This window comes from Epinephelus fuscoguttatus, linkage group LG16 (genome assembly GCF_011397635.1).
Source record: "Epinephelus fuscoguttatus linkage group LG16, E.fuscoguttatus.final_Chr_v1".
Lineage (NCBI taxonomy): Eukaryota > Metazoa > Chordata > Actinopteri > Perciformes > Serranidae > Epinephelus > Epinephelus fuscoguttatus.
In genome coordinates, this window is record NC_064767.1 from 4372744 (window position 1) to 4393729 (window position 20986).

A 20986-nucleotide genomic window follows, 5' to 3' on the forward strand; every position below is an offset into this window, starting at 1 on the left:
GGACGAGATGAAGGGAGGACAGAAGCTGTTTTCATCTTTTATTCAGTTAGTTAAGGCTTCTTCTGTATCCATGTCCTCCCACACACACACGCACAAACACACACACCTTCACTCACTGTATGTTGTCTTGTAGACGACGATGGAAACTTCATCACAGTGAGGTGGTTGTACAAACCGTATTTGGGTTTCAGGCATGTTGAACTTTGATTAAATGGGTCGGTTTACCTCCAGTAGGATCTCGAAAATAGTTTGAGAACAGGATTTGAGGTTTGCATCTGTGAGATGTGGGAACTCTTTGTGCTCTGGGCAACCGAACTAATGAGCAGGCTGTCTGGCAGTGAGTCGATATGAATGCTGAAGTGACGTACTGTAAGTCAGCTGGCTGTGGGTAAAGAACCATCACTTTCGCTCTGACAAGTCAAAATAGTGTTGGCGCGTATATGCTCAGTAAAGCTGGATTCACATCTTCGTGTCGTCTTCCTTTTTTCTCTTTAAGAGCTTGTTTGTTTTTGTGCTACATTAGCTGTGTTTGCCAATAACTGTACACCTATATCACTCATGGTTCCTCTTGTGCTGGGAGAGTACCTGCTCAGATAAGGAGCTAAAAAAAAGTCCCTCAAAACCGCGTTCAAGGATCTACGATCACTCCTAGTTCTTGGGGTGCAGATACTAAAAGATGATCCTTATAACTATGAAACAGTCTCAAAACATCTGGTATGTTCCAGTAGACTAGCATGTCTGCTGTTAGCTTGCCACCTACAGTAGTTAACCTATATTATCAACCGGTCTCACTCGTCGAAAACCGTCGCTTGGGCATTGACTTCTGGTGTCAGACACCAATGAAAAAAGCCATCCTTTTACATCAGCATGATACACGGGACAACAACGAAAGTTAAGAGGGCGAAAAAGTCAGAGTAGGGTGGGCAGGAGAGGCGGTGGATGGGTCCAACAACCACTGACTTTTACCTGGGAGGCAGGTGTTTGCTTCCCATTTGAATGTAAAGCCAAACCCTTTTCTTTTTTCCTACACCCAACTACGTGTGTGTTGGCAAAATGTAACCATGTGTGTTTGTTGTTGAATGAAAAAAAAGTCAATTTGCGATGTTGTACCAATGTAGTGCATTTATTTTGAAAGAGACTGTATGCAAACTGTACATTTCCTGTGAAAACAGAAGTGTCAAACAGGCTGAAGTTGACACGGCGTCCCAGAACGTCAACAACCAACACACCCAGGGTACCCTGGACGTCATATGTGGACGTGGAAAGTCCATGACCAAACGTCGATATGTGACGAGGTCGGAGTGAGAATGTGTTGATACTGTAGCCTGTAAGTCATCCCTAAACCACTGAGCATCTATACAATGCTTATTTTGAGAGGATGCCACTTTTAACCCTTTTCCTCCAACATGAAACAGCTTCTATTTTGCAAATTTAATTTTAACCCAAAATAAGTTTGTTTGGAACGCTTAATTTTTAAGGAAAAAAAAGTGAAATATAAGGGCCCTTTCCATTTAGCCTGGTGCTCCACTGACTGGTGAGCTTTAATGCTGCATTTCAAAACACTATCCAGTTAAAGGTGGTGAAACCAGAGCAGAACTGGTTCCAAGTTGGTGGAAAAGGGGTATGAGGTTCCAAGAATCCTAAACAACACAAGTTCAGGAACCAGTTAATCTGATGGAAAATTGGAGGTGACTAAGATGTCATTTGTGTGCTGAAAACCCTCAAACATTATGTTGAGATACAAAAACACATTATATCAGGACCACTGCCTCCGTTACTCTAGAAAATTAATTTAATAATTTAATTAATTTAATTTAATTTATGTAACTGCACCAACCTAAAATCAGAGTTGTGTGTTTTTTATCAGGTGGCAGTGAAGCTGAATCTCTGCTTCCATATTTGGTATATTTTTCTCATAGTAGTAAGGTTTTTAAAATATACTGATGGTTGTGTTATGATGTATCAGTATGATCCTGTGAGAGCTCCGCAGGGTGGAATCAGAGTTTATTTTAAAAAACAGCGAATCAAGGAGGGATGAAATGATTGAGCCAAGTGATCCACTCCTCTCACAAAAACAACATCATTTGCATTCAGAGTTCAATATGTGCAAATGTCAGCGACACCCAGGTTGTTTTTACTTAAACGTGCCCTGAAACCAGAGCTGTACTGTATGTTTCTTTGTCTGAGAGTTTAACAGAGTGAGTCGAAGTATGTTTGAGGGTCTTTCCTGCCATTGTGTTGAATGAAATTCCTCCAGCAGAGGGATATTGTGGGGAAAGGCTCTCCTCATCGCCTCAGCAGGAAACCTCTGCCTGCTGGGGATTTGACTAATGGCTGTATTGTTGGTCAGGGCTGCAGGGGAGACGTCGCTCTGTTCTGCTCAACATGTTCAGTTCTCTTTAATTTCTATTCTTTTTTTGTTTTGTTCTGTTCCCTTGTGGTGCTCTTGGACTTCTAGCTTATTGTGCATTTTGACTCTTTGTCTGGACACAAATGACCACACTCAAATGATTAGGGGCTATATTGTCACATATGTGCAAAGGAAAGAACAGTGCACCGATACATAATTTGGGAATCCATGAAAAGTTTGGCCTCATGTAGGCCACCATTCAGATTTTTAAGGTGCTGCCATTGTCTATAATCCTAAATGACTGAAATCCTAAATGCACCAAACTGACGGATAATCACAAATGATCTGTCTGCTTTTATGCAACGACTCTGTCCTTGTTCTTATATCTTGTTTTATCTGCAGAACAGATGCGTGCTGTATAAATAGACTTGAAAGACTCTATATACGGAGCAGGTGAACATCGGATCCGTTTTGCTTTACACAGTGATGAGTCAGACAAATTAGACATGGATTTTGCAGAAAGGAAAGGTAAATTTGTGTTGAAGGTGAGGGTGGTTGTCATCTACTCACTGTGTGTATTTATACGCTTCCTTTTTCAGACAGCACAGCAGACGTCATGGTGAAACAGGGGCCGTTCAGCCTGGATGACCCCAAGGATTACAGCGTGGATGTGCGCATCAGTGACGGAGGGCGACCCATCCAGACCAGCATCACCAAACTGACTATCAAGGTCAGTGTGTGTTTCACGTGTGGGGGTTGTGATGTACTAAACTGTTTGAGGGCAGAGAAATGTTAAAATCATTGCACGGATGATTGCACTGTAATACTGACTGAGTGACTGTTTGTTCTGTCTGTTTTAGTCGTGTCGCTGTGATGCCAGGCGGATTCCTACGCAGTGCAAAGCTGGTGCTCGGAGGATGGGAGTGAGCGTCCACGCCCTGATAGCCATTCTGCTCTGCATACTGACCATACTGGGTACGTTTAAGTTTCTTTATTTCCTTCTCTCCCTTTCCTCTTTCCTTTCTTTGTCTCTATGTTTTGGTGGAAACGTCTTTGCTGAGGTTTTCTGCACAGCTCCTCTTTTAGAGATCATGTGTCAGGGTTTTCATCAGGGTGATGATGATCCTTTTTGTCTCGCTAAGAGTGCCTGAAGAACTTTTCTTTTCAGTGACCATTTGTTCACCTTGAAGGGGGACTCTAATGTACACATCAAAGTCTTTTTCCAGGTGTTTGGGGGTATTACTGCACCTGTCAAAGAAGTTGTATAAAGCCTTTTCGTGGCTCCAGAGGGAGCCATGTTAAAGCTAATAAATTGCCTCAGGTGATGTCACTTGAGTCCCTGTCAGTTGGGGCTGAAGACTACAAGTTTTAAAATGAAAAAATAAATCTGTGTGTGGAGGTAAAAAGAAGTGAGCTTACCAGATAGCTGTAGCCTGCTCCTCATCTCTGCCGCATGCTAGAAGCTCAAGGTTACATTTACTGCTATTAGCATCACACACACTCTCTGATAGACCTGTCAGTACTGGTCGAGTTGCATTGTGGGTAATTCAGACACCAGGCTTTGACCAGGAATCAGGGCATGAAATAAAAAAAAAGTTGATATCTCTAGTTTTCGTGCTGTATCAGCTTTTAGAAAACTGTCAGTCTGACAGTGTTACAGGAGTGCAATGATCAGACCATGCAGTTTAAGTCCAGCTCAGACCAAAGACTCAAAATGAGAGGAGGAAACAGGAAACTACTTGCAATGCATTGTTCTGCAACGTTCAAAAGACCTGCTGATTCACACTAACACACCTAGATGAGATGGTGTATCATCTCTAGTCAACAACTCCGTACTTTTGTCCTGTTTTCCAGCTTTTCAGACTTATTTTGTGGCTGAATATAATTTGTAGGTTCTTAAAATATGAATGAGGATAGTGATAGTAAGATACTGGCTACAGCTGCATTTGTGGTAGTAATGAAATGGTGAGATAAACAAAATGACATGTGACATAAATACATAATAAGACGCACAACCCTGGAGACAATTCGGGTAAAATAACACAAGCTATGTTTCCATCCAAAAGTGATTCGAATCATTGGGAAATGTGCATTAAAAGAAAAATGAATCCTGTGTGTTTCCATTAAATGTATGGACTTTGGTGAAATCTACGAACTCTGGAAACAAAACAAGTCTCGCATTCTTCTTCTTCTACATTTTCTAGCGGTTGGCAACCAGCTTGTAAATGCATTACCGCCTTCCCGACTCGGAGTGTGGATATCACCATGGAGAGAGGTGCGCTACGTCAGACTTAATTCTAACATAACTGTTTCCATCCCCCGTTTTGCGAATCAACGTTTTTTCGAATCACTCAAAACCCAGCTAAAGGGAGCATATTTTAGTTTGTGCGAATCAGGGGATTTTAATTCTAATTTTGGCGTTTCCATCATAATTTTCCGATGCGATACTTCTAGATGCGCATCTAAACAGGCTGATGGAAACATGGCTAATGTCTTTACTGGTCAAAAGGCAGGTTCGGTACACAGAAGGAAAATCGGGGGGGCAAACAAATCTAATAGGGATGAGGCAGAGTCAATCAACAGGCTAAATCCCCCCCCCCCCAAAAAAAAGGACACAAGGAAACAAAAGGCTAGAATGCTAGACACACAAGGAGCAAAGATGAACTGGCACTGAGAGAAAACAAGACACACACTAAATACTGTGGTGAGGGGAAGGATAACGAGACACAGGTGAGGCTAATCAGGGCGGGACAGACAATCAGACACAGGTGAGGTCATCAGAAGGGAGGGAAAACACACAAGGGCAGGAAGTGAAGTGATCAGAAACGAGAGGAGACGTGAGTTTCAAAGTAAAAACAACATGAATGAAATAAAAAACATAAGCTAAGAAACTTGAGCTGCGACACCAGCACATCGTGAGGATGGAAACAGAGGGCTCAGTGGGGACGGAGCACCTGCTACAGCAAGCAAACACACAGTCTGCGGCCATTTTGACTTGACCTGCGGACTTCACTACAAATGACACGCTTTACATTCTAAAACCAGCTGCTGGCGATCTGACCAGCTGAGTCACAGGTGACACCATCAGCCAGCTTGAGTCAAGCTCAGACCGGCCACTTCACACCGCTGCCATTTTTCTTTGAAACGCTCTAAATCGATTTTGTCTCATCACAAATCTTTGGTCTGAACTGGGCGTTAAGGGTTCTGTATGAAATATTCAGTGCATTACTACAACTGCAAACCCCTATTTGCTATGGTGGAGCGATGGAGTCCTGAGCACTGAATGTCACGCTCCCTCTGTGTGTTGTAATCTGAGCTTCTCTGTGGTTTGTTGTGGTAAGACAGTCTGGCTGCTCTTGCTTATTAGTGCACGTGTGGATCCCAGTGGCTGCTTCATTGCCGCTGCTATGCACTGTGCTCTGTGGCTGTTACTGCTGATATCAGGACAACAATGTCATGGAAGCATAGCGCCCACCCTCAGTTCCTCCCTGGGTAACCCTGTTAGCTCTGTCAGCACTGTTGCCATTGTTTGGAGAGCTCTCTCTGGAGTTAGCATCGTTAGCTGCTGATCGTACGGCACAGCAAGAAGTATTCATGTGGAAAACATGGTGTTGCATGAGATTGTAACCTGTTACCTTTGACACCAGAGGTCCAGCCTCACATCCTGTGTCTGATTTTGCTGTGTTAACATGACTAAACTGTAGCAACACTGCTGTGTCAGTGTTCAGATATCGTAGTTTTATTAAATCAGTCAACTTCTAAAACATTCCCATTAAAATGTTTGCAAGATTTTGCACTATTGTGTGAAGTCAGTACTTTGTTAGGCGGCAACAGTCTGTTGACAGCAGCTGAAAATAATCTTTGTCTCTGACCTCCACTGGTTTAATTCAATTTCCCAGCCTCAAGGCGAAGGTGATGGGTGTCAGAGGTGAAAACTGAACCCAGAGAGGACAGTAAAAACACTGCTTCTCACTTTGGTTCAGAGTTAAGTCTTTCCAAAGCACTGCTTCCTGTTTACTGTGCAGACACCTATTTTAATCTGATCCTAAATGATCCTGAACTCTGATTTTATGTTTTTGTTTTTTTTGTGGCTGAAAAGTAGGAAATCTGTTGGAAGTAAACAGAGCAGAGTCACAATCAAACATGAATGTATTCCAAACAGGCAGGAAAAATAAACTGCATCACTTCCTGTGTGGCTCTGGGTTTGTTTAGGGTTTACCAAACACTAATATACAGGGACAATCATGAAATGTTTGTGGTTTGAGTCAGTGAAAGAGAGCAGTAAACAGACATTTAGGAGAAAATGTGGGTTGTTTGGAAGTCTTGACAGTCTGTTAACAAACAGGTGCAAACGTACTCTCTTCAATCCGCTGAGTTTTACCCTCTGAGAGGAAATCATGAAGATGGCATCAATGATGGATGCAAAACGTCGCCGGCACTGGGTGATTGGGGCATGTGCACAGCAGACTCACTTGCCCTTGCTTTGCAATAAATAAGGTTTGTGTTTTGTGGGGAGCCCTCCCCCCTCCCTTTGTTGTTGGTTTTATGAATAATGCAGCGACGGATGTGGAAATAATGCCTGCGGTTGTGAGCTCAATATTCTCTTTGATACCTTCGCCCCCTGCTCCTTTTTTTTCTGGGGAAAAAGAGACACTTGTCATGTTGGATGAGAGGCACGTCAGAGATAGTTGGCCAAACAAGAGGGATCTGGGATGAGAAGTGCTGAGGAAGAAAGGCAAAGAGAAGAAGAACTTGAAGATAAAGAGGGACGGAGGCGGAGTGACAGATGGATAAAAAAAGAAAACCTTATATCTCGCCTTAGATATGGGAGGTGGAGAGGGGTGAAACGGGCACACAGACGAGAGGCGAGTCAGACGGGGAGCTGAGGTGGAATGAGAGCGACTGAGTGACAGAGCGAGACAGAAAGAGGTTAAAGAAGAGAGACGCCGAAGAGGAGAATTGTGGGAAAAGCAGCAGAAGAATAGGAGTGGTAATGAGGAGAGTTTATCAGCTCTTTAGGTGCCGTCTGCTTATCAAACACCGCCAAACACTCAACCTATTAACTATTAATACACTTCTTCACTATCGCGCCTTTTCCCCTCCGTTTTTCCTTCATCTCTCTCTTCCTCTTTCTCTTTCCCTCTGGGTCTCTCCCTCTGCCTCCCTCTCTGTCTCTCTTTCTCTTTATCAAACACCCCCAACACAGGCCAGATTAACTATTTAATGCACTTGTCATTATCTGCCAGGGCCCAAAGCAATTTACCGTGCTCCCCATTCACAGACGCATTTTCTCACCAGAAGTCTGGTTTGACACACGAAAAGAAATTTTTCTCAGTCGTTTTCCTACAAAGAAAGGGCTTCTTCTTCTCTTTTTTTTCCTCTTTTCTCTCCCCTCTAAGTCTGATATCTCCAGAGCTTATTAAACTGCAGAGCATGTGTTGTAAAAGATTAATCTGTTGGTTTCCCAGGCAAACTTAAATTAGTCCCGCTCGCCCTCGACTAAAAGGCATGGCTAATGCTGCCCGTCCGCTGAGAGAGAAAGAGGTTCATATCGGGACCGAGGCTCGGGGCCTAATCTAATGTCAAATGTATCCTCCTTCTCCTCATCTGTCTCCTCTCTTGATTTCCTCAGCCAAGACTTCTCCCGATTCCTTCACTTCCTCCTTCCTTCAGCCTCTTCTTCTTATTTATTTCCTTGTATTCTTTGCTTCCTTTCTCCTGTCTCCTTGTCCTAATTCCCTCATCTCTATGGCCACTGAAATTCAGGGGTTACACAAGAAAAAGAAAAACTTTGTCTTTTTCCACGCTGTCTTATCTCATTTCTGAACTTTGAGAGTAAGTTTCGACAAATGGAACCCAACAAAGACAATGCAGAATGGTTCACTGTCGTCATATAACTTATAAGTCTGTATTTTGTGTCTCTATTGTCTAAATCCCTTGTATTTCTTTGACCTTGCCTTTTGGTGCTTTTCCCAGTTCCACAGCTTTGAGCTTGAAACACACATTATGATTGCTGCACCTATTATCGCTCGGATTTGGGCGTTACGACAAACCAAGGAAGCCTTAATGCCAGTATGTTGACAACCAGGAGATAAAATCACACAGTCTGGTGTTCAAGAGTTGCCACCTGCCATTCTCATTAAGATTATTTCAAACAACCTTTCTGGCTCTGAACTGTTTGTGTCACATGAAAGTTTTTAAATGTACAGACCTCCTCGCCCACATTGCTACAAACCAGCTTCTGATAAATACCCATTTGTGGTTTCGTACAGGAACACACAATGATCCCTGCTCTCATGGGATTACCAGTGATTCTGCTAATATCAAAAGTCTACCTGTTGTCCAGTGCATTTTCTCATTTCTTTAAGCTTCATTCTGACTGATAATAATGTAAATTCTGTAATACAGTAATATTTTCTGAGATAGTTGTCGTTCTACGAAAATCTAATACCATTGCAACCTTAATGTCCACAGCACAACATGAGGCTCAGGAAAATCCAGACAGCACTGTAGAGGGTTATAACTGCTTCAAAATAAAACTGAATCAATATATAAAAGAAGCTGGCCCCTCTAAGACTGCATAGTACAAATATAAATTGCCTCCAAATAACATTTTTTTTCTTCAAGCCTGTTGCTCTTTCTGAACACTATTAAATGATGAGACTTTAAAGGAAAAACACATTTAACAGCTTCTAAACTGCATTTAATGGGCCAAACACACTCAAACAGACTCACTCAAGTCACGCACTCACCAAACCAGGGCTTTACAGCAGACTAGTCCAAATTATTTGAGTAGTTTATTACTAAAGCTACAGTTACAGCTCGTGAGATGGAGATCCTCAAATCGTTTTCCAGACAGATGCCGACAGCCGAAGTGCCAGACTCGAGGCTTCAAAACAGAAGTCCACAAACCAATTGATTACATCATAGTATCCATTATTTTTTGTCTATGCTCCTAGTCTACCGCCCCTAAAGAGGATGACCTCATTTATCAGTGCTTTCCAGGGCCATTACAAATCAGTGTTACAATAAGAAAAACCTTTCCTGATCCGGCCCTGCTCTTGCTAACTTTTGGTCAGGCTTAGGCGCAGACTAACTTGATTATGTGTTGGAAAAGGTCATGCTTTGGGTTTGAAATCCTTTTCCCTCTGCAGAGTTCGTGGCTACTTCCATCTTTACACCCAATGTGACAGAAAAGCTTACCAATGACTCGCGAAGCGACATACAGTATATGACTATATGACTGTTGAGTACCAGCGATGGGCACACTTACTTATGGCTGCAGTTTTAAACATGTGTTTAATGTTGTGAAACAGTGGCAAATACAAAAACTACTTGGTTAGGGTTAGAAAAATGATTATTTGGATTATCTTGGGTAAAAGTCCTGTGTTTGTTTAACTCATCTACCACCCTGACCACCTCCATTCGTGGTCGCTCCTCATTTTATGCCACCTGACTTCTTCCTTTGCTCCCATAATGATTACTAAAGCCACTAGAAGTGGAAACTACTTGCACAGATGACCTATACAGCTGTTTTTTGGGTGAGAGCAGACTGTTGCTCCTGATGGACAAACAAGAGTCCCAATTCCTGCAGCTGTTAGAGGTCTTTGTCACTTGAACATAAATGACGGTTTGGGGAATTTTCTTGTGACTTAAAGCTCTTATCCTACATTCTTCTCTTACTTTGTTTCCCATATCCACCCCCCTTTTCTCATTTTTTTCTCAATTGTTTATTTCTTCGTCATCTGCCAGGTCCAACTTTCCTTCCCTTTCCTTTCTCTCTCACCCCCCTTCACTTTGTTTTCTCACACTCATTTCCACTTCCCCTCTTGTATTTACTGAATATGGCTTCCTGTTTCTGATGCTCCCCTCTCTTTTCTTCTCTTGTGTTTGTCTCTGGCTGAGTAGATTCATCTGAGGTTTTCACGCTCGAGGCGAACGTCTCAGACACCTTAAACCATCCGCTCCTCATTTACTCCCCTCATTTTTGCTCTGTTTTCTAGTCTCAATCCCTCGTTAGTGTTCCACTTTCCTCACTTGTTTCTTGCCCCCGTTCTTTGTTTTTTTTTTTTTCTTCATGTTTCAGTTTTCTTGGCCTAATTTTCTCTCATGTTTTTAAGTTTAAAGAACTGTTGGCTCACCAAGAAATATGACAGGACGATCTGTGCTTGTGTTCTGTCCTCAATTTTTACCAATAACTATGAATTTCTTTAAAAACAGACATACAGCTCTCAAATATTTGTCCTAAGCTCATCTCTTGTTCCGTTTTGTTGACAGCTGCACCTTTTGTCGAAAATGGCCAAATCATTTCGACATTATCTTAACTTGTGTTACAGACACAGCTGAATGTGCCATCAAAGAGGATTCACAGAATGAATCTGTCCTAAAATAAACTTTCCTCTGCTCTTTCAGTCATAGTGATCCTGTTTGTGATGAGGAAACGCTACCAGAAGGATTCACTGGCCAGTATGAAGAACAGCGGCGAGATTCATGAGCAGCTTGTCACATACGATGAGGAGGGAGGAGGAGAGATGGACACTAACGGGTATGTAGATGAAAAATTGAAAGAAAAAAAAACATAATTTGAAGCACAGAATTAAAACCCTATTTAACAGTAACACAACTTATTTCTATTCTCATTTTATGCCGTCTTTGTTATTGTTTCTCTGTATTGACATTTTACTTTTATTATTTTGCACTTTATTTCCTAGAAAACTACACACTCTGTTAACTCGCCCCATTTGCAATATTCATTTTCTTTGCCGCATCTGTCAATTTGGTGACCCATTTTACCCAAAAGAAATCATTAAAGTTTAATTGCCATCTAATCTTATCTATATTTTAATAGTATCAAAACCATAAACATTTACTTAAACCATACAAAATCCCTATAAAATATCCATAATAAGTGCATCAAACTGTTTGCTGTCAAAGGATTTGATGGCTGGGTAAAGCAGTGAATGTGAAGATTGGATAAGAACGTAAACTAAAATTATTGCTGACATTTCTGTTCTCATTCTTTCCGAATGACTTTCATTTTTAAAAAGATGAAATTGCACTTCCTAGTTGTGCACTGAATATTATATCTTATAATTTTAGGTTGTGTTTTTATTCCCTCTAATAGCACTTTATCACTATTATTGTCCTCATTTTGTCATATCTAGGACAAATATGAGACAACAAACATGACACAGTTGATACAGTTCAGTTCAGTACACATTAAAACAGTTACTTATATGTTTCCATCCGGGGAAGTTGTGGATGATACCAGCAGAACCGATCCTTACCATCACCATTTTTCGTCCCCCCTCTGTTGGGGAACGTAGCACACAGACGAACTATGGAATGTTTGTTTTAACTGTCACATGCTATAGTGATGATTGGATCTTTAAGCATTTAAAAACATTTATGACTTTCAACTGGATTACAGAAACTGCAAAATCTTTTCCCTCACTTGGAGAAACACTTGGCAGAGAGTAGTACCAGTGCACTCTGGCAGCACTACACCCCTGCTCTTGCCTGACAAGGACTCAACGCTCAAAGCTGCTATTTTTAGATATCTCACGGAGGGAGATACTCTCTCCGGACAGTTCGTTTTTTGTTCTGAAATGTCAACAGGTTCTCATCATATATCACCGCTTTGTCAGTGGACTTTCAAGTCTAAGAATTAAGCGTTAGGTATCCTCCTGAGTCTGCTGTTGACATTTCATCATAGTTTGGGTCTACGTTTATACAGGAAGTGAACACCAGGCTCTTGGGTGAAAGTCCAGGGTTTGTTTGACCCGCTCAGCTCCTTATATTACAGTGTCACTGGCTGCATTTCAAACTCACACTGTCTAGCTGCATATTATGGCGCCATGAAAGGTGCCATCCGGCTGACCAGCAGCATCTGTGGCTTCTGTGTCTGATGCCAAAATCAATGACAAGGCAGCAGTATTTGACGACTTCAGAATAAGAATGGGCTGGAAATACTGGCTTGCAAACCCCGCTCTGTGGACAATAGATGAGCTGCTGTATCATTGTTAATGAGGAAATACAGCAAAAGCTGGACGGAGCTGTGAGTAATAACCACACCGCCTACATTTAGGAGTAATCTCTGTGGTAGAAACACTGAATGGATCTTTTGGTTCTAAAGGTACTATCCTGAAAGTTTAGGGTGGAAATGTCTTATGACTGCAACTCCCATGATCCTGTTTTTACATGAGGAGTTATCATCAACAGTTATCAGTCAGTTAACACACAGTATTCCTCTCTCTTTCAGCTACGACGTCTCAATCCTCACTTCTGCTTGCAACGATGGCTCCCTGCTCCGTCACCCTGACCACCACCCCCACCCCTCTCTCTACGCCATGGTGCAGAAATCCCAACACCACGCACAACCCACCGCATGTAAGGGCGACATGGCCGTGATGATCGAGGTGAAGAAAGACGAGGCGGACCACGACAGAGATGGCTTCCCATACGACACTCTCCACATCTACGGCTACGAGGGACCCGAGTCTTTAGCCGGCAGCCTCAGCTCTCTGGAAAGTTCCTCCACCGGCTCGAACTTGGATTACGACTTCCTGAACGACTGGGGGCCAAGGTTCAGGACCCTGGCCGAGCTGTACGGTGTGGACGCACCTGACTACTACCATCAATACTGATGGAGACCGTCTGCTGATAAGCATATGTGATGCCAAAATACATACACAGACACACATAAAAAACAGCCATAGGAATAACCTCACACACTCACACATAGCCAAAAGCATGCAGGAAATAAACATGTTCACACACACACACACACACACACACACACACACACACAGAACCAGGCTTTGATGCCATTTTGTTTCTTTGTGAGAGCATCAAACTCCAACAAGCTCCATCAACTATAGAAACGAGATTTTGGAGAGCTCTTTTTTTCTCATGACGTGGTGCCCTCTGCCTCCTCCTCCTCCTCCTCCTTCTCCTCCACTGAGGAGATGTTGGAAAGATTTTTAAAGTAACACCAGGACATGACGCCATAGGAGAAAGTGAGAACTAACTACTTCACAGATTTGCAAGATTGTTGATGACAGCGTGAGATCCACACCACAAGGATGCTTTTTGTTCTGTCACAGTGTTGTGAAGTTTGACATCAGAACCCCTTTTATTCCACCTGAGAAGATCTGGAAGTCCAATCAGATGAAGCTTCACTGCGAGTCGTAGCCAATCAGAGTTAAACTTGGATAATTGATGGGTTAATCAGGTCACTGCTGGCCAGCGATGTTACTCAGTAATTCAGATTCTTTATGTCCTTTTGCATTTAGTTCATGCAGCACCATTTTGCATCCCCCTTTTTACCACCAGTGACTGTACTGCAGAGTTTTGTATGCACATGTATTCATCTACATATACCTGCCAATGATGCATATTTCTTAATGAAAAGAAATAAACTAACTCTGGATAATTATTTGCCACACTACGCTGTTATCAAAATAACTCAGTTGACTGTTGGTTTCACACGGTACACAAACAGCGGTTTCCAGGTGAAAGTCCGGAGTTTGTTTAATCCAACCGCTCCATGCAGACTTTCTAGCTTCTTATACTACAGTTGATTGTAGGGTCAAAAATGCAGCTGCCCGATGTGCCTCATACTGCCAGTAAAGTGATCCGAATCTGATGCCAAGAGCCACCGACCAAGCGTCGGTATTTAACAAACTGGGACTGAGACCAGGTTGGCACAAAGGCTGCATATACCACAAAAACTATACTTAGGGCCCGTCCCAATACCCCCCCCCTTAGCCCTACCCCTACATTTGCGCATTCCTGCGAGGGGTAATGGTGTCCCAATTCCTTTTTGCGTGTAGGGGTAGGGGGCATAACGAGGGGTAGTGGGTATGAAACTAGCCCTTCGGAGCGAGGGATTTCAGATGCTTTCAGATTCAGTCTTGCCAGTGAGGGGCAGACATCGCCATGGCTACCACCGAGCAAGAGACGGGGAAAAAAGTTCATACATAGCTAACGTTACCATCGTCAGGTTGCTCGTTAGCTAGCTAGTTCGCACTATCTGGTGTCTGTCATCTGTCCTGTTCTGCAAAACTGTTGGACTTTTCACATTACGATAACACGCCAGCTAGTATAACTATGCTGCCTCATAATGTTAGCTCGTTAGCTAGCTAGCAGAAGTCCCCTGTCGTCTGTCGTTCATCAAACGAAGCATGATGAATACAGCAAACGTGATCGGTAGGATGAACTCAAATGGAGACTCCATTGTAGATGCCGGGTGGAAATGTAGATGATTTGCAGCTTCCTGTTTAAAATAGTTACGTATGTGTGAACGTAACCGACGTGGTGACGTAGTGAGTGGTGTCCCAGTTCCTAGGGAAAGATTTCTACCCCTACCCCTCGTTGCTTCATTTTGAGGGCAAAGGGGTAGTGGGCAAGGGGGGTATTAGGATTGGGCCTTAAAAAGTATGCATGATCTTATTCAAATGTAAAAAATTAAACATCAGCTTATCATCTGCATATGAGCTTATTAAGATATAGTGACTAACATTGGAATTTTAATATCAATGGAAGTTTATTTCTGTGCTACTGGGGATGCAAAATGGTGCACGTTAAAACAACTTGTTGATTTTAGATTTTTGACACTTTTGTCATCTCTTTCATACTGATGCCTGTAATCTTTTCCAACCTTGATGGTTTTTTTTTTTTTTTTCTTAGATAATTAACAAAAGGGCCATAAACACGGCAAGAGGAGGGTGATTTTATTTTTGATCTGAGGTTCATTATTTGATTTGTAAATATGTTCGCTTGGGGGAGGGTTATTGTTTGAGGTGAAAAACTTTGAGCAGCCCCCAAGAGTTTTAAGTCAAAGAGGTTTGAAGTGTTTGATCACAGCCAGATGCCGGTTGTGTTTGCTTTATCTGAAACAAAGTCGCTTCTAAGGAACTCTGGAAAACTCACGCTGTTTACTAGTCTGTGATATCCCGTAAGTTATTCTGTGAAATGTTTCCTTCACTGCAATATTGCAGCAATTTCTGACATGAAATCAGTTTGACCAGCTGTTAAAAAAGGTTCAGATAACCTGCACAAAAAGTTGCAATTCTTTAAAGGAAGACATCTTAAAAAAAAGCCTGTTTTCCCTCTTTTTGTTTTCTGAAACCATCCAATATGTCCGAGGAGTCATTTTCTAAGAGAGTCATTTTGTCCATTTTCCCAGTTATCATCAGCTCTGAGGAGAGAGAAGATGACACACGGACTGGAAGGAAATGGCTCCGCTGTGGCTCAGACAGAATTACAATGTGTTCCCAGGTCTTATTTGACAGAACCTATCATCACAGTTATTGTTGAGATGAAAGCCCAATTCTCTGCGGCCTACTAGAACAAAAGTCATTCAGGCAACTCAGGAAGCAGCAAGTGGCAAAAGCAGCCAGTAGGGCCGCTGTGATGGCTCAGAGGTGGCCTGAATAACTTTAACCTCTCATCCTTTCTGGCTACTGTCGGGTCACAAACTCTCTGATCCAACATTTTTACGATCTTTAGATGATTTTTAGCATATTCACAGGAAAAAAGAGCATTTTGCTCATTCATAAACAAAGCTTCAATCTTTGGACTGATCTGAAAGTATTCCTTTACTGTAGTTTGTTTGATCTTACAATAAGACAAACTTAGAAAGGCTTATTGACTTTCTCTTTTTAGTTATTAGTTCCAGGATTAGTTTGTTCCAAGATACACAACACATGGTCATGGTATAAAGAGGACAATCCACCAAGAAGCAAACAGCGGTCCACAAAAACACACTCCTTGGAGCCAAACTCATCCTCACTGAGCTTTTTTTTTTTTTGGATAACCAATTTTTTGTGGATTATGGCAGCAAGTAATGATTATTCAATCTGCTGGTTATTTTCTTGAATATCTGATCAGTTGTTTTACCTATAAAATGCCCAAAAATGTGAAAAACCCCATGACAGTTTCAAGGTGAGCCCACAGAGATGAAGATGCTGGCTTATTTTATTTGACCAAAAATGCAAAACCCGAAGTTTACAATGAGAGGAAATAAAGAAAAATAAGCAGCAAAACTGTTGCATGAGAAGTGACCAAAATGCTTAATGGATGAGCAAAATAGTTTCCAGTTAGTTGCCGCCACAGTTGTGCTGTGGGTTTTCCCTTGCATAAATACTTTCTTTTTATCCATTTGGGTTGCCAGTTCTTAAGCACCCACTGAAGACAAAGATCCATTTTGCTTTGCATCTTGTATCTTGACGCAGGAGGTGTTTGTGGTCAGGTTTAGGCAACAAAACTACTTGGTTAAAGATCTACTGTGTAAGATTCAGGGGGATTTAGAGGCATCCAGCAGTGAGGTTTGCTCTGATGTAAAAAAAAAAAAAAAATGAATGTCCTTATCTGGAGCCAGTGGTTGGTTTGTGAATTCTGGGCTACTGTAGAAACATGGCGATGCAACATATCCTAAATCCAACACACTGGACATACAACGTAACAACTGACTAAAATCTTATGTGACAAACATTGATCTCCTGGGTCAAAGTCCTGTGCTTGTTGGACCCATGTGCCCTTAACAGACTTTCTTGCTCTTCATACTATGTCTCTTGCTCTTATCATCTAATAATGATGTGCATGGTTGGGTTAAAAACTCTGTGTCTCATTCCAACACTAAACAATGCATTGTGCATCTGTATCTGACACCAAGGGTCACTGACGAAGTTTTTTGACACCCTGGGTGCAGGACCCAGCTGCTTTGATAATATTGAGGACATGCTGTTTATTCGCTTTTTAAGTTATCAGGAACAACTGCTCACATGTACTGTCTGACCCCTGACTATCTGGGAGACAGCTGTCGAGAAAAGAACTATTTATCACCAACACAGTAGCATTTAAACAATACATTCAGATATTTTGGCTTATGGTCTAAATGGAGGCTCTGGAAATAAATCATGGCTTGTGCCATTAGAAGGTCATTTATAAAAGGTCATAAAGGTCAGTAGTGACAACTAATAAAGAATAGGTGGTGCCCACTCCTGTTAAAATAGGTGATATTTAAATACGTACAGACGCAGCCACGTGTCCTCAGGACAGTCCCTTTGTTTTGTTTTTATAAATCTAATTTTTCATTCCATTTTACCAGTTACAGTTTATTTGTTCTCCTTTTTATTCTGTTTTGTTTGGACTTGTACTTGTTTCTTTAAGACTCCGGCCCTTGTGGAATGCCATTTGATAAACGCTGGATACAATAGCTGGAAGCCCTCGCAATGCTTTCCTGTTGGCTTCACATGTATACTTAGAGCAGCCAGTTCCTCCACATCACTCTCAGTCTGTCTCTCGTTTGGCCTCGCCGTATCTCCACCACACCGCCTCTCTCTCCGTCCTCTAATCAGCTAAACCAAACACCAAAGTTAACTTCCTGTCCATCTGGGGGGTTGCTCCCGCCCCTTCCTGTCTGTGTTATCTCTCCCCCGAGCCAACACATTGTGCTCACTTCCCGTTAGCCCGGCCTGGGAAACAACCTTGGAGAGGAACAAAAAAAAAAAAAGGAGCGAGGCAAGGAGAAACATGGGATGACAAGAAACAAGAAAAAAAGAGAACAATGTGGAGCAGTGATGAGTTTTCCAGCTGAACAGAAACACTTAAGAGCAAAAGATGTGCGTGATGAAATGCCAAGACACACACGCAAGTGGTGTTAACATCCTGTTATCCTGGCATCTTTGTGTGAAGCAACACTGGGCGCAACATTCAGAAATCAATAAAGATTAGCCACGGCTGAATCTCTGAATTGATGATAGGAAACTCTTTACTTTGTTGCCTCCAAGTGGCAGAAAAAAGAAAATCGTAGCCTCTATTTATGCCTCTCTTCATTTATACATTTGAAAAGTTTGGGACAAGGGGACAACTTTTAGAAAACTAGTCTTGTGTCAGCACCTATTTCTGCTGAAGACATTTCTGCAATCCATTATAAAGATGATTTTTTTTTAACTGGTTTTATAAGACATGTTTATGGAAAACTTTTCTGGCCACCATCTTTTTTTGGATCAAAGAATGGAGACCCACGGGAGGAAAGATTCTTTTGTCATGTCAGACCTTGAGCTCTCAAAGAAAACAGAATCAGAGTTGGTTGCAGTTCTTTGTTATCACCATTATTGTCAGAACAGCTTTTATTTTTAAAAACTGAGGATGTGAACAAAACAAAACAAACAAAAAAAAAAAAATCAGTGTTGTTAAAATCAGCAGACTGTAGCAGAGGTGCTCCATTATCTACTTTCCTAGCAGCAATAAGTGTTGCGTGTACTTACGGTGAGAAAATCGCAGACATTCAGAGACATCTTTTTTTTGTGCTGGAAAAATACTGACTGAAAACTGTTCCTGACATTTGTTCCTACTTGCACATTTTAATTTCCTTATTTTCCATAATTTATAGTCTTACTTCTCCGCAGTGACTCATCAGATATTGCAAAACGTTTTTGAATCCATGAGGATTCCTTTATTCTGTATGGCATCTGCAAAATCAACACGCTCTCATCCCAACTTGTCAAATACTGCCGCTTTGTCAGTGGACCCACATGCCAAAATATGATGCCCTGGGTACACTTCCTGCATGGACGATCAGGGGCAGCGTATTAATTTTACTGTTCATTACATGCATACAGTAGTTTTGAAAATAAAATTAAAATGTGGGTAAAAAACCTTAATATTTATTATTTTCTGAAGGTCAGGCAACAAAAGTCCGTAGATAGGTTTTTAAATAAGTGCCATGGTTTGACTTAAAATAAGTACAGTTATCAGAGGCATTGCTAGGGCCTCATGGGCGAAAGTCAGTGGTTGTTGGATCCATCCGCCACCCCTCCTGCCCGCCCTGATCAGACTTCTGTCCCCTCAACTTTTGTTGTTGTCCGACGTTCTTCCCCCCGATGCCGCTGGATGCCGTTAAACAATAACGATGACTGGCTGAGTATCATGCCGATGTGAATGGCTTTTTTTACCCGTGTCTGACGCCAGAAGTCACTGACTAAGTACCGGTTTTCGTCAACTTCAGAGTGAGACTGGATTGCGCTAACATAATGTTATATCAGGTGACATACATCATGTGACGTGAGTCGCTAGCATGCTGCACATACTTACACACTATAATAGAAAATCTCGCTTGACTTTTCGTTTTCCACAGGAGACAAAGAGCAGGCTCACGCAGGTGAAAATCCGAGGTTTGATTGACCTACCCAGCTCCCCTCCCTCCTGCCCTATGCAGACTGTCTCACTCGTTATGTTGACAGTAGTTGCTCGTGGCACCACAAACTGCCGCTGCCCAGTGGGTATCATGTCACCAAGAACGGTGCCTCAGTGTGTTTGTGTCTGACACCGACATCAGCTGACAAAGTATTTGAAGAGTTGGGAGTGAGAATGGGCTGTCAAATTCACCATTAACAGTGATGCCACTTTGTCGAGTTGACTTATTCTATAACTTAAAAAGTGCCATTTTTATTTCTAATTCATTGGCTATCAGTGGTTGTGTGAGAGCATCTGTCTATTCTATCAAACAGTGAATCAGTTTGGATTCAGACAGTGAAAATAAATAAATCTCTCAGGTTGGGATTCAGGCACTAAATACGTTTTTCACAAACGCCCCAAATATATTGAAATCCTAACTTTAAAAAAAAAAAACAGACCTTTAAGTGATTTAGCTTTAATTTCATTTGTGTATCTCTGTTACTGAGGGGGTGAACACTTTGAGTGAAATGTACATAGAAAAAAGAATGTGCCTAATAGTGATTTTTCTCTGGCCTCACCTTATTGATTTTTAGCCTACGTTACTGTATTTAGAAAACTTGACAAATCTCTTTTTATCACTGTAAAAAGTAACAATATACATTTTTTTACTACAAAAGAAAGAGAAGTGTTTGAGTGGCTGCCTGAGTGAAGATGTGACTTTCTGTTCGTGTGTCCACTCGTGTGTTTGTGCGCTTGTGATTGTACCCATGTACATACACACAGATGGTGTCAAACCAATTTAAAAGAAAATAGAGAAAAAAAAAAGAAACCACATAGAAATACATTTTGGTGTAAATACAGTAAGGGTCTTCAAGGGAGCAACATGTGCCTTTATTCTTTAAAAAAAAAATACTGTAATTCATTTTTTTGATGGCAAACACAATGTTTTCTATATTGTTTTTATGGTGTAAAGCAACTACTTTTTATTACCTGACATTTTTGTAAGTGTAGAATAAAAATAAACACTCAAATATGTTTCTGTTGTCTCGTGTGTAGTGTCTTGACGTACAACACTTTTGGAACGTAGCGAAGAATTAATTAATTAGGGTCCGGGCAGCTAAGCTGCCAGGGCACTATTGTAATCCTAGGTATTCTTCTTCTTTCTTCTTCCGAGGAAATCATACTTCCCATGGGTGAAAACTCACCAAACTTTGCACAAAGGTCCAGTCTCATGCCAGATATCCTCAGCTGTAAACTCAAGCCAATAGTCCTGATGGTGGCGCTACAGCAAGCGTCTAAAGTTCAAAACTTTGAAAATTCCTAACAAATCAACCATACGTGCTACAACTTCACAACTTTCATCAAACTGTAGCCCCAATACTGAAGAAACTTTTGTACATCTAAACCTATTAAAAATTATGAAGTTCATCACTCTGTTTTTTCAAAAACTGT

General features: G+C 41.6%; 1 protein-coding gene across 1 annotated transcript in view; it reads left to right on the plus strand.

Moving 5' to 3' along the window:
• cdh5 (cadherin 5) overlaps positions 1 to 20565 on the plus strand; it is a 54646-nt gene extending 34081 nt beyond the window's left edge. The window contains exons 12-15 of the mRNA XM_049600224.1: positions 2950 to 3080; positions 3211 to 3325; positions 10763 to 10895; positions 12612 to 20565. Of these exons, the coding sequence (XP_049456181.1) occupies positions 2950 to 3080; positions 3211 to 3325; positions 10763 to 10895; positions 12612 to 12996 (764 nt within the window). The 3' untranslated portion in view covers positions 12997 to 20565. The remainder of the gene's footprint in view (positions 1 to 2949; positions 3081 to 3210; positions 3326 to 10762; positions 10896 to 12611) is intronic.
• Positions 20566 to 20986: the final 421 nt, after the last annotated feature.